The sequence below is a fragment of the Tigriopus californicus genome, chromosome 6, assembly GCF_007210705.1.
Source record: "Tigriopus californicus strain San Diego chromosome 6, Tcal_SD_v2.1, whole genome shotgun sequence".
Taxonomy (NCBI): Eukaryota; Metazoa; Arthropoda; class Copepoda; order Harpacticoida; family Harpacticidae; genus Tigriopus; species Tigriopus californicus.
Genome location: NC_081445.1, coordinates 1,011,818 through 1,027,422, shown reverse-complemented (window position 1 = coordinate 1,027,422; position 15,605 = coordinate 1,011,818). Strand labels below are relative to the sequence as shown.

At 44.0% G+C, this 15,605-nt stretch overlaps 3 protein-coding genes across 4 annotated transcripts; 1 reads left to right on the top strand and 2 right to left on the bottom strand.

Annotated features, from left to right (window-relative positions):
• Positions 1–3,271: 3,271 nt before the first annotated feature.
• Positions 3,272–5,271, bottom strand: LOC131881564 (uncharacterized). Its single transcript, XM_059228453.1, has 3 exons — positions 4,902–5,271; positions 4,160–4,831; positions 3,272–3,598 (listed from the first exon to the last, which is right to left on the bottom strand). The coding sequence occupies exons 1-3, from the start codon at positions 4,957–4,959 to the stop codon at positions 3,408–3,410; spliced, it is 921 nt and encodes a 306-aa protein (XP_059084436.1). The 5' UTR covers positions 4,960–5,271; the 3' UTR covers positions 3,272–3,407.
• Positions 5,272–7,064: 1,793 nt separating this feature from the next.
• LOC131881565 (uncharacterized) lies at positions 7,065–15,502 on the bottom strand. Of its 2 annotated transcripts, none has more exons than XM_059228455.1 (5): positions 15,147–15,502; positions 14,217–14,690; positions 13,773–14,041; positions 13,021–13,212; positions 7,065–7,240 (listed from the first exon to the last, which is right to left on the bottom strand). In XM_059228455.1, the coding sequence occupies exons 3-5, from the start codon at positions 14,010–14,012 to the stop codon at positions 7,163–7,165; spliced, it is 510 nt and encodes a 169-aa protein (XP_059084438.1). In that variant the 5' UTR covers positions 14,013–14,041; positions 14,217–14,690; positions 15,147–15,502; the 3' UTR covers positions 7,065–7,162. The 2 variants fall into 2 exon arrangements, with proteins under 2 accessions (XP_059084438.1, XP_059084437.1); XM_059228454.1 differs by having other exon boundaries at positions 12,988–13,212; positions 15,147–15,495.
• Positions 7,131–12,433, top strand: LOC131881561 (uncharacterized). The gene is made up of 4 exons (XM_059228450.1): positions 7,131–7,979; positions 8,054–8,246; positions 9,480–9,941; positions 11,784–12,433. Exons 1-4 carry the CDS (start codon positions 7,558–7,560, stop codon positions 12,066–12,068), a joined length of 1,362 nt encoding a protein of 453 aa, XP_059084433.1. The 5' UTR covers positions 7,131–7,557; the 3' UTR covers positions 12,069–12,433.
• Positions 15,503–15,605: the final 103 nt, after the last annotated feature.

The following is a 15,605-nucleotide window of genomic DNA, read 5'->3' as shown; positions in this document are numbered from 1 at the left end:
AAAATAATTGCAATGTCTGCTCTCTACTTCCAATCTCTCCGCTCCACTGACCATGCATTTCTTTGTGTAAATACCTCGCTTGCTATCCAATAAACAACTAGGCATACACCGGCATTCGGCCATCTAACACTGTCGATCAATCATCTATAAAGCATAAGCTAGTTTTATACGCACAAGGTTCCGCTAATGATGAATACCAAATTTCTAATCTGTAAAAAAAGTTTAATTTTCAAGGCTTTTACTTGACTTAAAGTGTGAAAACTAACCCGTTCCTTCCATCTGGAACGCCCACGGACCGCCTCTCTTTCTAGAGACGTGTCAGAAATGGCCCTCCTAAACACCGAGGACGAAGAGGGAATCCTCCCGGACTCGCCTTCAGCCCAACCCACCCCTTATGCGAATGCTTTGAAGAAGACAAGAGACACGCTCTCTTCACGTCGACGATACCCGTTCATGGTTTTGGACTTGGAGTGCGACCACGAAAGAGGGTCCCTTTCGTAGTCCGAGTTAGCGGATTTCGTCTTCGACGAGTTGAAGATCATGGGAATAGCGGGCCTAAACACCATTCCTGGTGATGCTAAGGCCACAGTGCGGGTTCAAACCCATCAAGAGATCAACGTAAAAGAAAGATTTGGAAAAGGAAATCAATTCGATCAAACTTACGGGGGCCAAGTATGGAAGTGCTCTGTACGAGTAATTCAGCGGTTGACCCCTCTCCGTTATCTACATGTACCTGACGATGTCAGCGTAGAAGATCTGGCACAAGCAACGAAATAATTTGCAACTCTTAAATCGACTATGGAATGCGAAACCTTGGAAAGCAAGCACGATCCTCGTCGAAGTGGACTTCCAAATGGTCATATGAGGGCGGTTGTCTTTCCAACGGCAACAATCCCCGCGTTCATCACAATTGCATTGAAAAAAGTACGCGTCATCCATCGGGACCAAGTTCGTCGATGCTACCAATGTCACCAAGTCGGTCACTTCAGGAATGAGTGCTCACTCAGAAAAGTGCGAGGATCTGGACAAGAAATCATTGCCGCGGGCTCTACCCCAATCAATCTTGAACACGGAAACGAGGAAGCCGGTTCGGACCTTCCATCTTCGTCAGAAAGCACATCGACCGTAACCAACCAAATGCCCGTCGTACTTGACTCCACTGGACAAGTTCAACTCCAGTCAGGCACAAAACCAAAGATCTTCGACCAATCTACCGAGTCTGATAATGTTAACGACCAACCCAAATCCGAATCCGTCTCAATAGAACTGAAATCTTCCCTCAAACCGAGGACTAGACCCTGCTACTCCGTGTTCGATCTCATCTCATTCCGAAAAGGGCAAACAAGAGGCCAACAAGATGGCGAAAAAGAAGAAGAAAAACGACTATCCCGGCCATACCATGTCCACTCGCAGAAAAGCATCCTCGTCTGTTCATGATGATCCCCGGTCCAGCTGTGGTGTGAATGAGCAGACACATGCTCAAATCACACATTTTGATGCCAGATGATAAGAAGAAAGCCATGATTGCGGAATATTTGCAAATTAGATCGATGGATCGAACAATTCTACTCTTTTCTGATGCCCTTTTATTGTCTAAAGATGTGCACTGTTTGTCCTTGGTTGCTTTTAGCTCTAATCGAACATCGGGGAAGGCTTGGCTGGACAGGAAATATAGGAACGACCCCATCTCAATAGCAGAATGATTGAATTGGACAATGGTGAGGATTGTCTGCACGATGCCGACATCCTGAATGACCTTGGTTATGTGGAGCAACTTGTTGATGGTGAGCAATGGCTGGTGTCTGTCAATGTTAGGTCTCGAATAGCAAATGAATTTAAGGTGAAGGAACTTTTATTCAGCCAAAAAACTTCGATACTAGCCCTCCAAGAGACTTGGCAAGTCAACAATTGCCATCTATCTTTTAGTAATTATGCATTGGAATTTGAAACACGGGTTGGTAAAAGGGGAGGAGGAGTCGGTTTTTCATCTCTCCCTCATTACCTCATTTTGTTTCAATATTAAGAAGAAAAAAAACCCGTTAAAACCACCATCTAAAAACTGTACCTTGAGATCCACTGGCCCAAAAAATATCGAAAAATTTCGCGATACATTGAAATCAATTACTTGGAACCTTTCTTTAGACGATCCTAAAAGCTCTTTTGATGACTTCCATTCTAAGATTAATGAAGCTTTTAACCAGTCATGCCCCACTCGAAATGTTTTCAGTACTAATCAAAGTTTTAAAAACCCGGGGATGACACAAGGGCTCATAAAATCTCGAAAAAAAAGAGATTGAAATGAAACGCAACCTTTCAAAGGACGCCAAAAATTGGCAAATTAATTGAATTATTCAAAGTAGACAAAGTTGTACTTTAAGCTGATAAGAGCAGCAAAAGCTTCTTATTGGACCAAATACTTTCACTCAAGCCTTGGTAATTCGAACAAGACTTGGAGAGGTGCGAAAGAACTCCTAGGACATTAGCAAACCCAAAGAAGTTTTCCGTCCCAACTAAAGACTAATGGTGCAACCGTAAGCGACAAACAAATCAACGTGCAAGGTGTCAAAAGCAGCTGAAAGATCCGAGAAGAGCGCTCCACGATGAAGACCATCCTGACGAGCCTGTGTCCAGTCATGATGAACTACTCCAGCCGCCTGGATTGTTGGTAAGGAAACAGGCCAATTTACAACTTTGTGACTTGAACAATATTCTTTTCCTCTCAAGATGATTAGCCGACTGTCTCCGAATGATCTCTTCCAAAGGCTTACATGCGTTCTGTTGGAATAATTAGGGATGTAAAGGAAAGGAAGTCTTCAAAGAAAAATGTAGTCTGGCACCCTGATTTTGGGCATTTTGCATTTTGTGGATGGAGAATTTAGACAAACATCACAGCCAACTCGCACCGTGATCCAATTGAATTTTGGATAATAATCGAGAGAAGTTTTGTTTTAAAACTCGAAATGTGTCTTTCTTTTGAAAAAAAATGGATCTGGCCTTGCCAGGCAAATCCTACTAATGTCAACGAGAGCACGTCGGAACAAAGGAAGTCTGCGTTTCCATGATCTTTCCTGCGCATTGACAACGAAACTTGCCAAATCCACGCCCATAAACGACATTTCCTAAAGCATGAATACATCTGGCTTATCCACCTTTTTAAGCAGGTGCGGAGTTAATTCATTTCAAATGGCTTATATTTGGTGCCATGCCTTAACTCAAACCGATACTAAATCTAAAGTAGTTTGCCATGACTATCCAATAAACTTCTTCGATCGCCGAGGGAGTTGGTCTTTATTCCACAAGCTCATTTCAAGAGCCGTATGTTGCACAAATCGAATCTCAGATACATGGGTATAATCTTGAACAAATTGGAAATTTCGTTGGGCTACAGATTTGTGTGCTGCCACTTCTCAGTAGTGTAGATTGCTATTGGCCATCTCTGGGCGTCGGCCATAGCCTCTCTCCAAGATGATTTGTTTATTTTTGCCCAAATAGTGATTGGCATCCACGTCAATCATGTTATGATTCGTGGGTTCAGGATGATTGTATTGATTGTAACGGGGTTCCGGAATGGAATAAGAACCTGCACCTGGTGGCATGCCTGAAAGAGTAGATTTATCTTGCTGAGTTGTGTCCTGCTGCAATAGGCCGGCTTTTTAGAAATGAGACATAAGAAGTTGACTAGGTTTCGTGATTTACGTTGTCTAGTGGCGTTTCTGTAAAATCATTGGAATCGGTGGACGATTCACAAAGAACCGTCGATCAATGAGTTGTTGGACTTCTTGTCAATTTTGTGGGGTGGATCAATTTTCTATGGGTGGATCAAATATCAGAATTCTGATCTTGAACATAATCCCCATCGACAGAGAAACACGCCGTGATTACTCTGTAATTAGAGAATCAAAAAGAAAGAAAGGAGGGGGAAAATATCATTTTCCCACGCACTGCTGACCAGCAGAAGTTGCAAAAATCGACAGGTTGCGAAAGTTTGAGCACCTGGAGTGAGCTAGCTAATGAATAATTTCTTTGACAAATGGTTGAGTTGATATGTATGTCCGCTGCTGAGTTCATATCAAAACTTTGGCCACCAACCAAAGATGGGAATTAAAGTGTGTGCTTGTACAAAAAGTCAAAAACTAGAGTCGATTCCTTTGGATCTTACTTATCTGACGTTCCACATCTCCTCTATAAGGTCCACCATTCGGGTTCGGCTCGATCCACAAATCCCCGGGGTGCTTTCTCGCGGCGGATTTGTCCTTTTTGAGCTTCTTTGTTTTGCCCATTTTGTTCTTGGGCTTCACTTTCTTGATCAGACTACCGGAATTGATGATGCAAATGCAAACGAAGCCAAATAGAACCAATAGCACACACAAAGCTCCCACCGACACAAACGAGATAAAGAACGGAGAATTCAAGGGAAGATCCGGGATGGAACTCGATTGCAACCTATGCACCAATTGAAGGGAAGCTTCAGTCTTGTCGTCAACCTGCGTCAACTTGAATTGAAAAGCATCAGAATCTTCAGGATTTTCGGCATTGATCTCGGTTACAATCTCTTCATTAGTGTTGAGGAGCCCACGAATCGACTCAAGGGATGTAGTTTTCTCCTTAATCAAATTGACATTCTCTGCCGTGACTAGAGTAAAATCAATGCCCATTAGCTCTTTGTACACGCTGTCAAGTTCTGCCTTGGCGTCCTCCAAAGTCTCGATGGCTTGAAGAGCAGGATCGGGCTCAGGTACGGCGCTTTCGAGTATGGCTTGTATTCCAATAACTTTGACTTTCATAGCTTCCAACGCTGTTTCAGCGTCATCGAGGGGAGCTCCCTGAGCGACTGGAGGAACAAGGGCAAAATGAATGTCTGGAAATGTGAACAATACATAGGTTCTTTCCAGATAACTTACGCGAGAGACAGATGATGGCGACCAAAGTGCAACCATTCCAACACGGTCGGTTCCACATTGTGCCAAATGAAAGAGGTGGGGGGGATGCAGGAATCCGTGGAATGTATCTATTTAGGTAGGTAGGTAGGTAGGTAGGTAAGTAGATCTGTCCGAAGAGAGGTGATGAAGTTGGCTCGTGCTATCGTCCTCGGTTCCCTGGTGAATAGGGTTATCAGTGAACGACTTATCAGGACGTCATTTATTCAATCATTCTTTATCTCTTTATTGTAATCTATTACTTCGATGGGCTAGGGACCTGCTTGCTCCCGCATAATTTAGGAATGTGTTCCTGATGAACGAGTGAATGAGTTCAACGCGTGACCAGAAGCAAGTCGTTTGAATCAGCTCCTATAGAGGAACAAAATTGCGACTTCAACTCGTCAAAGCCATTGAACATTGAGACAATATCCGGCAAATCTCTCTGATAAGGACAGGGCTGAACTATCGCCTATCAAATTGTCATTTGTATTGGGAAAGTGTGCATTTTGCGATTGACTGGACTTGTTCGCCAGAGGAATCACTCAAATCGAAATGTCATGCCTTCGAATTAACATGTTCTTAGAGGGGCAATATTCATGGAACATTTATTATTAAACGGGCATAAAATGCAGACAGGTATGGGATTTATACTTAGCCCCAAAGCCGCTCAAAGAGTACGATTTTGAAACCAGTGGTCGAAAATGATGTCTCTCTTATTGATAATGACCCAAACCACCTTAGGGTTAGACATTTTTATGCAGAAGTTGATTTGACCAGAATTTCGGCTGCAATAAAGGCCCCGGATCGTTGGAGGTGGAATACAAGCGCAAGTTCTGGACTTGTTTTGTTCCTCTTCTCTTTTAGTACGCACGCTCTTGAAGGGCTAAATATCCCGCGTATGCATGAACTGTTTGCCCAAATTGCCCTGAAATCTTGTACTGAGATAGTTCGTTGAAATAGAATGCTGGTGCGATTTGATTGAAATTGACGAATCAATTGGTCTATCGAAGTTCACGGTTTACACATCTTGTTCTGCTTTTTAATCATAGATTTTCAAGTGATGTCTGGTGGAGCCACATTTTGAGGACAAATCCATTTCAAAAGACAACCTTCCTACAATATGATGTTGATACTTTATTCATGTAGGGACTCGAGGAAGCATTCGAAAAGAAAAGTTATAAAGGGGAAGCAGATTTTAAAACGAATAGTAGGTAATACCCTCAACTTGCTTTCATGGGGCACCTGGACTACTTAAAATTCGAGAGGGTGACACTTCAATTTCTTGCATTGGTCCGGTAATCAACTAAGGCTTCCAACCTTAAAAGTTCGCATAGGTCTCAAGCTTGACTTGGCTCACAAGGATGTCTGAGTTACTGAAAAAAGGACTGAGATGCAGGAACCAATGAGTTATGTTACAATAAGGAATGATTTTGAAGGTTTAGGTGATACCATTATCTATTTTTGCGCCAGTGACAAAACGCACATCATGGACCGTTTGGGCAGTCTTAGGTGACCAGGATGAGTTTGGGCCGTTTAATACCAATGATGCTTTTCCAAAAACTTGCGAAACTGTACAACATTGGTACCCCCCCCCCCCATCCACCCTTTCGCCTTGGGGGCAGGCAACCAAGGGCCAAAAAGAATTGGGTGATTTCATATCAGAATCATTTTTGACATGCACTTTAAAAAAAGCTATCAATTTTCTTACCAATAGACGATAATCGATATGTAAGTAAAAAGGCCTCAATTATGATAAATGGAGAGTACTAATGATTGGTGGAATTTGAAAAACAGTGTAGGTATTTAAGAAAACTGTCATTTTGAATTGTTTTGACATCGATCGGTATCTAGGGCCCTGAAAAGTTGTCTGCGAAAACGATTTTCCACTCGTTCAGCTAGGTTTTAGAATCACTAATAGCTAACTTGTCCAAAAGTGAGTCCTTCAGTTCCATCAAGGGTTGATCAAAAGTTGCTTCCGCGTCATTTTGAATGCTGTCTGCATGTTTTGACAAGTCAAAGCTTTACCAGCCTCCCTGTCATCAAACACCGGGCTTTACCATTGTTTTCAGAGAAGCAAATCATTTGTTGGACAATCTGGCTCCCGAGAGAAAATCCCCGGCAAAACATGCGTGATTCTAGAACTAATGCAAGAAAACACTAAAAACTTTATTCATCCCTGACAATGCATTGATTGGTTAACGGTTAAATGATGATTAAGGTGTTCGCTCGTCAAAATCTCAAGTTTAGAAGCAAGAGACGGCGTTGAAATAGCAGCGCCAATAGACTTTCCCGTGGCTATTGCCTCGTCGTTCCAAACCGCTCTGAAAAAGAAGAACACGAATGACATTGACTAGGCCTTAAATATAGTTTGTGGCTTGTTATTAAGTATATGATATCTGGCATCCCAAATCACTCGTACGAGTACATTAATGACTACCAAGAAATTCCAAGAGAGGAAGTCGTCGTCACACCAAAGAAGCATTGATGGCTACAGAGATTACCCCTGCGGGACTCCTTCTGCGAGAGCTGTTGGGCCAACTTATCTATTATTCCCCCTAGTCATATCGTCAGTTTCAAGTTGGATTCAAGTCAGGAACCATGTGCGTCCAAGAGACAAGATGAACTCCACCGACCCAAGATGGTGCCAACCAATCCGAATCGACGAGTGACCCTCGAGTGTCTCCTAGTGGGGCTCACGTTCATTGACATTTGTGCCGGGATCTTGAGCGAATACGTCCCGGACTGTGCCCGACCCGGCGTCAATTTTGGGGCCGGAGTCGGGGCCATCGCCGGAGGAGCCACCAGCATGGCTGCCCTGACAGGCACAGGGGTGGGCGGCATCTCGTTACTGACTTGCCCAACGCTAGCCGTTAATAGCATCATTGGCACCGGTGGGGCGCTACTAGGGGGTCCCATGGCTACTTTGGGCGGGGTGGCGGCTGGCATGATTATGGGCAGTATTGCGGGAGCCAGCACCAATGGCTACGTTCATTGCCGACGACTTGAGATCAAAGAGGCCAAGCGGGCCACCAAATTCTACATCGATCACCATCCAGATGGGTGAGTGGGTGGGCCATGGCTAAGGATACCGCTTAATCGTGCGTTAGTTTGCTCAGAAACAGGTTGCTTTTCAGTCACAAATTGCAAGGTTTGAAACAGAGCTATGAGCAATTCTTCCAACCTCAGTCCAAGTTCCAATATCGGGAACGGGAACCGCTCTATTTTCGGCTGAACACCAAACCCCCGATCTCATATGATTCTCCCCAGCCTTATCATCTACCGCTGAGCCATTCCTACGAACATTCGGTTCATCCACCACTTTCAGAGGTAAAGGCAAAGCCAGACAAAAATAAAAAATGCCTCGACGGGTGGAGAGAGCACAATTTGCATGATTGATTCCAATCAAGTCAATCTTTCCTCTTCTCGATTATTCCACAAAGGGACTCAACCAAATATCAGAGCCCCAAGTTATACTATTGCATAATATAGGAGTATATTATAGAAGTAATGCCTTGCATTACAATTCAGAGCACGAGACGGGATCAAATCCCTCAAAGGTGGGTTAGCTAAAAGGCAGCAACATGGACATGTCAGGAGACTTCACTGAAGGCGGAAAGGGAGGGGTCTTGGTCATCGCATGTCATATTGGAAGGACATTTAATATCATTGCAAATGCAGATACACACTTTCTCTGTCCCCAGAGATTGGGACCGCCTATCCCCAAAACCGACCCGAGAGAAGCACCCACCTTAATGCTAAGAACCTGACCCTTTTCGCTCTGAACAGTCATGGCAAAAAATGACTTTAAAGGAAAAAGTTTTCCAACACCTTCTGCCAGCATTTTCTGCCAAGTGGTCAAAAACGACTTCTGAACTTTTCTTCGCCAAAACACCCTCAAGAAAGAAAAAAAAATAGTACCGTTTGTTTTGGTTCACGGGCTGTTCAAACTGCTACAAGGAATGAAATCCCCAGTACTTTTGAAACGAAAGGTTGCATTTCGTCCATTCATTAACTTTGAATCCATATATGATATTTGGTCTACCAACAAATTTGAGTTGGCAGATCGAGGCAGTCCTTGAATGTAGGGTTGATCTGGGGTGCTCATTAAACATCTGTCGAATTATGACGTATTCCCTACAAACAGATTTTAGAGGGAAGCAAATTCAACAATGAAGAACAACCCCTAAATCCTTTATGGACGAAACCTGCATTATCTACGAGTGGAGTTTTCAATTATTTTCTGTCCCAAAAGACTCAAGACCGGACAATTTCTCCAAAATCGAGTAAAAGACTCGAGTGCACTCGGACTCGAGTCCGGACTCGCCCAAGCACTATTACGTTCCCTGAGCGAGGAGTGCAAAAGGATTGACAAGTCTAAAACACATCAAGTATTATGGATACCTAACTCGAGAAGAAATAACTTGAAGGGTAGTTTCGTCTGTTAGAGTGAGCGCACGTGCTCTCATCCTTAGTTTATCCTCATATGTTCATTATTGAAGGCATTGGTGTCACAATGAAACAAGGAAATGACTTCCTTTCCGTTGTCTGCCTTGATTTCAGAGCGTCAACCACAACCACCACCACCATATCCGCCACGAAGACGAACACGAGGATGATCATGATCATGACGTTGGGGCCCCTCACCGGGGTCATCCAGGCTTGTCGTCGTCTTCGGACTCGTTGATCTTATCGTCGGTGTCACCCGTGTCGTCAGCACCGCTTTTGGAATCCTCACCATCTTCCCCTGCTGAATCAGACTCGACGGCACCGAGCAATAATAACAGTTCTAGTCCACTCAGCAATCACTATCCCGTCATCGATCCGAGCTCGTTGCGACAGGAATTGTTGAACGTTGTGCAATTGACACTTCGAGATGTGATCAAGAGCAGCAGTGAGCAACCAGTGACGGCGACAAGTCAAGATCTGGCCCGATCCCCGAACAAATCCAAAACCAGATGGAAATGGTCGGATGGCGGCGGCGAATCAGCCCACAGCTCCTCCAACTCTGACGAAATCGATGAGGTAAGTTCAGGTGTATGTATGATACATGTATGTACCGCCTCCAGAACCGCCGCATCCATAACGGGATGGAATGGGATACTTTCCAATTGTCTAGGATTGTCAGTCCGAGTATGGAATGATGATTCACTTGAGATCTGATAAATGTTCTTCCATGGCTCCATCCAAAGATCAAAATCAAGAGAGCCCAATTTCAGAAATGGCCTTTAAAATGTGAAACAGATTGATAAAATTTGCTTTGCTTTCATCATAGTGGTATTGAAGATTTGCGATGATATTTGTAGTGTTTATTGGAAGAACCGTATTTCGTGTTTAAAAGTGCCATTATATTGTAAAATGAAATACTTATCTCACTTTCATGGGCGGCATTATGAACCAGTGCTAAAAGCATGTTGATATTCTGCAACAAGGCACATCCCTCTCTATTCATGCTGGGCAATGGACCGAGAGAGACCTTTTTCGAAACCATGAACCCCTGTAGCATGGACGGAGAGGCTAAGATCGAAAACGAGTAATTGTGGTTCGAGACAGCGTATTGAATTTTTCTTGAAATGAGCTAGGCCTCTGGCTACTAAAATTACGTGTTTCAAATATTCGCCCAATCCAACGACGACTGGTACAAAAGTTGTCTTGGATCAAAGCGCAGTACATAGAAGGGGAAAAATGAATGATTTTCATTCTCTCTGGAGTTATAAGAGAGAGCTTTGAGATAGCAGGCCTTCGATCGAGCTGCAAATCAAAATACGTGGTAGTTGGAGCAACCTGGAATCTTTGTCACTTGAAAAAAAAATCCAATTATTTTTTTCTCGATTCCATAACGTTGATTCTTAACTCTAAGCTCTAGCGTTCTTGTCCATTTTCCAGTGGTTCGTGCCGAAGTTCACGGTTTGCGTTGAAAGAGGGCAAACTAAAAATGAAAATTATGACGCACGAAATTTTGAATCCTTAATATTCGAGGTGCAAAAAGTCAATTCAGAAATACTCGAGCCAATTTGAATAAGACTTGAGCCTTGATGAGTTATTCCATTTTGCAGACTAGTCCTTGCTATTGGCAAAACATATTTTACTCTTCCCCGTTTGGGGCTTTTCCTTTTGAGTGGCTGGCATGTCGGCAACGTTGATTTGGAACGAAAATGAACGTCCTTTTCATAAGACAACCTATGTATACTACAAACAAGCAATAGTTAAAGAAATGGACTAGTCTCTTGTTTATCCCTTTCATTGTGGGGCCGCATTAAGCATCGGTAAGCATAATCGAAACTGGAACTGAAAGTTCAACCGAACACCTTTCGCAATAGGAGCCCATATTGGCAACGTCAGACAGCCCAAACGAAATCGGGAAGAGCCACGGTAGATTGCTAAATAAACTGCGCTTGACATGCCATGAACGAATTTTTTGCTCCGGGTATTTTGTTACCGGGATCACTAATTAAACATAAGAATTTGATAGAATTAGCCAAAAAGTAATTCACAGCATTTCATTTCAATACAGAGGGATCGGTCCAATCGGCCCTCTATCTGGCGGAGCTACATTTGCTCCCAAGGCGCCCTCTGAAGTGCGGAACGTAAACCATATTTCGTGTAGCGCAGGAAGCCTATGTATGTCGCCATTGTCGCTGTTTTCCCTTGACTACTTTCCATTAGTTGTCAATTGATTATAATTGATCCCGTCAAGTTTGATTTAACCACTCGTCCTTGACACGCAAAGAACTGTCCAAGTCTTCATTCTTGCATGACAAGACAGAGAGGTTCCCCGTGCCTTTTTCATAACTTCTCGAATGACTTGACAAACAAAGTTGTCCATCGCCAGGGACTCACAAATTCTTTCTTTGCATTATATCGCAGGTCATGATGCAGGAGCTCTCAGAGGTACATCATTCTCAATCCAATCATGCTTTTTCCCTGCCAATCATGCCTCGCTTTCAAAATCAGGCCTTCCGGCCTTCCCAAGTCCAAGGCCCGTTCCGATCTGGTCCCGAAATTCACGGGGAACCCAACCTCCAAGCATTCGACCCAATAGCCTTTCGAGGTCGCTCTAATCCTCCGGATCTGTTCAGCTATTTTCAGAGACAACCGAAGACGCAACAGTTCCTGGAAATCAAAATCCCGCCCACTTCTCATGATGAATAATGCGAGCAATGGGGAATCGATCATCCATTCAATGGAAGTGGGGAAAATGCTTACGCAATTTGCGGTTTGCACAAGACGACCACTGGTTTCGTATTGGGCAGAGAACAAGCCGGATTTGCAAGCAAACCGGATAACCAATAACCAAAGTGAATTGCATACAAAATATGTGGAACTGAAAATAAAACCGACGAGTTGGATCTGGGCTCTGATCACCATGAATAGTAGTAGCCTTATCAATAGTGGAAGACGACACTGCACTCGAGAAATGCACATAATTTGAAATACGACAGTTTTTCTACTTGGTTTTCGAGCAAAAATTGATGCTTGGCGCCTTCGCAATGAGATTGATTCTTCCATTCATTGCAAAAGGGTTCTTTTTCGAAGAAAGGCTGATGGGTAATATCGAGTTACGTTTAAGGGCTCATCATGAATTTGAGGTCAATGTGAAATTTACGTAGAATGCAATTACTTATTGATTAGAACTTATAATATGATTCAGGCCTTATAGGTAAAAAGCAAGAAGGTCCAATGGAACACGGTCATTCAAATGCGAACATTACGAGTGGGTCGATAGAAATATGAAATGTGTGCACTTGGTACAGGTTTGATATGGAGTGCTCACAATAATGAGATACCTAGGTCGTATTTGCAAGTGAAAAATTGTGAGTGTCTAAGTTAAGATTAAGCAAATTTCTATAAGCAAGGAGGCAATTGACTAATATAACAATATAACCACTCGTGACGGCCCAACGGATGCTCAAAAAAAGATCACATGTCTCACATAGGGCTTTTCAGATCTTGAAATGAAAATCGAAGCCGATATGGCCTGAAGGCCATGGGGCATTGGGCATGTGCGCAACTGGCTTACTACATGTAGTACACGAATGGACAAGAATACACACACACATTGAGGCCTTACCCCCGAAAAGGCCACAATGTTGTTGGGCGTTACCGAGCTTTCTTCCTTGAACAAATCCTGCTTGTTAGATGGGTGGGCCGAGGCTCCCTCTGGGAGAGGAGTGCGGAGGCCTAACTTGGCCTGGGTCGCTTGCACCTCCTTCTCCTTCTCACTCATGACCTTTTGCAGGGCAAACATGATCCTATCAAGTAAGACCGTGGGATCTCGCTTCTGTTTGTCTTCACCCTGAAACAAGTTCGAGTTCTTAGAGCACACCCACGAGCGCACACACCTACCTACTAGGTACATTCTACGTAAGGCTATGTACGGAAAATGTAACACCAGGCTTTACTGGCTCTCATTGAGGTCGGAATCAAGGTTTGGGAACACCGCCCTTGGGCCATGGAGTGAGAAGGGAGGAACGACCAGATATGTATTGCCTGGTTCATTTTGATCCCTACTTACATATATTATAGGACGTTTGGAAATCATCCGAGGCCATTGAAAATGTTTTTAGCAAACTGTGTGAATGATCAATTGAAACTATTGTGTCCAATTTGGGAGGGTGAATGCATGTTCAAGTGGTCTCTAGTTAATTTGTTCTTAAGGGCTTCCAAGGAACCACAAGGGGAACAGCAATCAATCCCATTGTTGCCAGACACTTGATGTCTACTAATCCAACTAATCACCCTCCAGAATGTCAAAGAATCCCCAGAAATACTGTCCCGCTAAAAGTCTCAATCCACCAGCTTTTGAGGACCTGAGAGCGTGGGAACAACGGCCCATCAGATCGAAGTGACACTCACCTGTCCCAAAGAGCGTTTCCCCAGGAAGGGCAGAATTGACGAGTCGTCCATGGGCGCCGATCCCGACAAGGACAAGGAAGGCTGTCCGCCCAGGTGGCGCTTCTGAAGTCCACCAGACATGACCGCCTGATGATCCAAGGTGTTCAGGTCGTCTTTGGCGAACACACCCAAGGGCGAGGCGTGGGCAGACATGCCACAAATAATGGCCATACAAACTCCGAGAAAGACCAGTTGGGTCATGACTTGACTTATGGCCAATGAGGAGTGCACTAAAAGTGAGTTGATCCGAAGTGATCCATTTAGGAGGGGTAGTACATCCACAATCATAATAACCATAGAAAGCACTCAATCCCCTGGGGCCTTTTCGAGTGTGTCCCAATTCGGACCATGAAAGTCCCCCGAAAAAAAAGGTTTTCAACCTATCACTCACGGAGCTCGTCTTACCTGATTCTGGTTACACCGTGCACTTTCGTCCCACTGAATTCATGTCGATGCTGCTGCTGCTGCTGCTGATGATGATGATGACGATGCTGATGATGCAGTAACAACAACACTTGCCAATTTGTGGACTGTATGAAATTCAAGCGAAATGCCTCTGCGTTTTAATGAGGTCCCCGATCGGCTGATTTGGGTTGTTCTGATGCCTGGTTTGACGCGCACACTAAGTATGTCAGTATGTACGTAAGTAAGAAAATAAGTGGTGCCGGTGGTGGTGGGGGTTAAAGTGGCTCGATCGTGTGAGACGCAACAGGCGTCATCGTTCCGTTCTACACATGCTTGAGAGTTGTGACCTCGTTTCGCCACCACATTCCCCCATGGAAATCACTCGCTGCACTGAGCGACCATTCACGGATCCTGGATTCCAATGGTCCGATTGTTCGATCTTTCAATTTGAGATTGTCGGTGGGATTTGGGTCACTGGAAGGCAAGACAGACCAACAGTGCGGTGGTAGCTTCGTGTTCAATGTGACAAACTATTAACCTTCAAGGCTTCATCAGAGGGGATGTTCAAATTATTGATGACAACGTAAAAAACCGTTTGGAGACAATCAATGATGGGCTTTTTCTGTTTCTGTTTTGTCTTTGTTCTCGTTTCATTCTCAAGTTGAAACATTTTTCATGCTCTTTTATAAGCACAACATCGAATCAAAACATTGATACATAGGTGTCAAAAGATTTATAAAATGACACAACTGACTTTTCTATTTGACTTTCGCCAAAGGGAATAATTGCGTTGACGAATCAACTAATTATGTAATTGATCAGGCAAATATGTATTCTACCTCTGAGCTATGCATTTACGTACGATATCATCAGTGGCTGGCCAAATTGATCTCTGTCCTAGAGTTGATATCCCGCACGTGTTTCGCTTACCTCCAATGGCACCATGTCCCCAATGGAATGTTGAGAGTGAGTGGGAATGCTAAAATGACACCTTCTTGGCTAGTTAGCTCATCATATATGTATAGCTCTTGCTCGATTTGCAGCGCACGTTTGATGCAATTCCAATGCATTGTTGTCAGATGCGACAACGCATGGAACGCGTTACCGGCCAATGGAGCCGTCCCTCTCCATTGAAAGTCGATCCTCAAAGAAAGAAAGAGAGAAAAGAGAGAAACAGAGGGAGATGTCTCCTTGGGCCATCTTCCCTGGATGCAGTGTGTGTGTGTGTGTGTGTGTCTCTCGCGTTCATGGAGATCTCGGGGAATGTCAGAATGACTCAAGCGAGTTCCAGTCCTCTACGAACGTAGGACGTACGTCGTACTTACGTACTGACGGATGCTTAGGCCTGCTGACAGTTGAGAGTTGGACAAACTTTGACAATTGACTTGA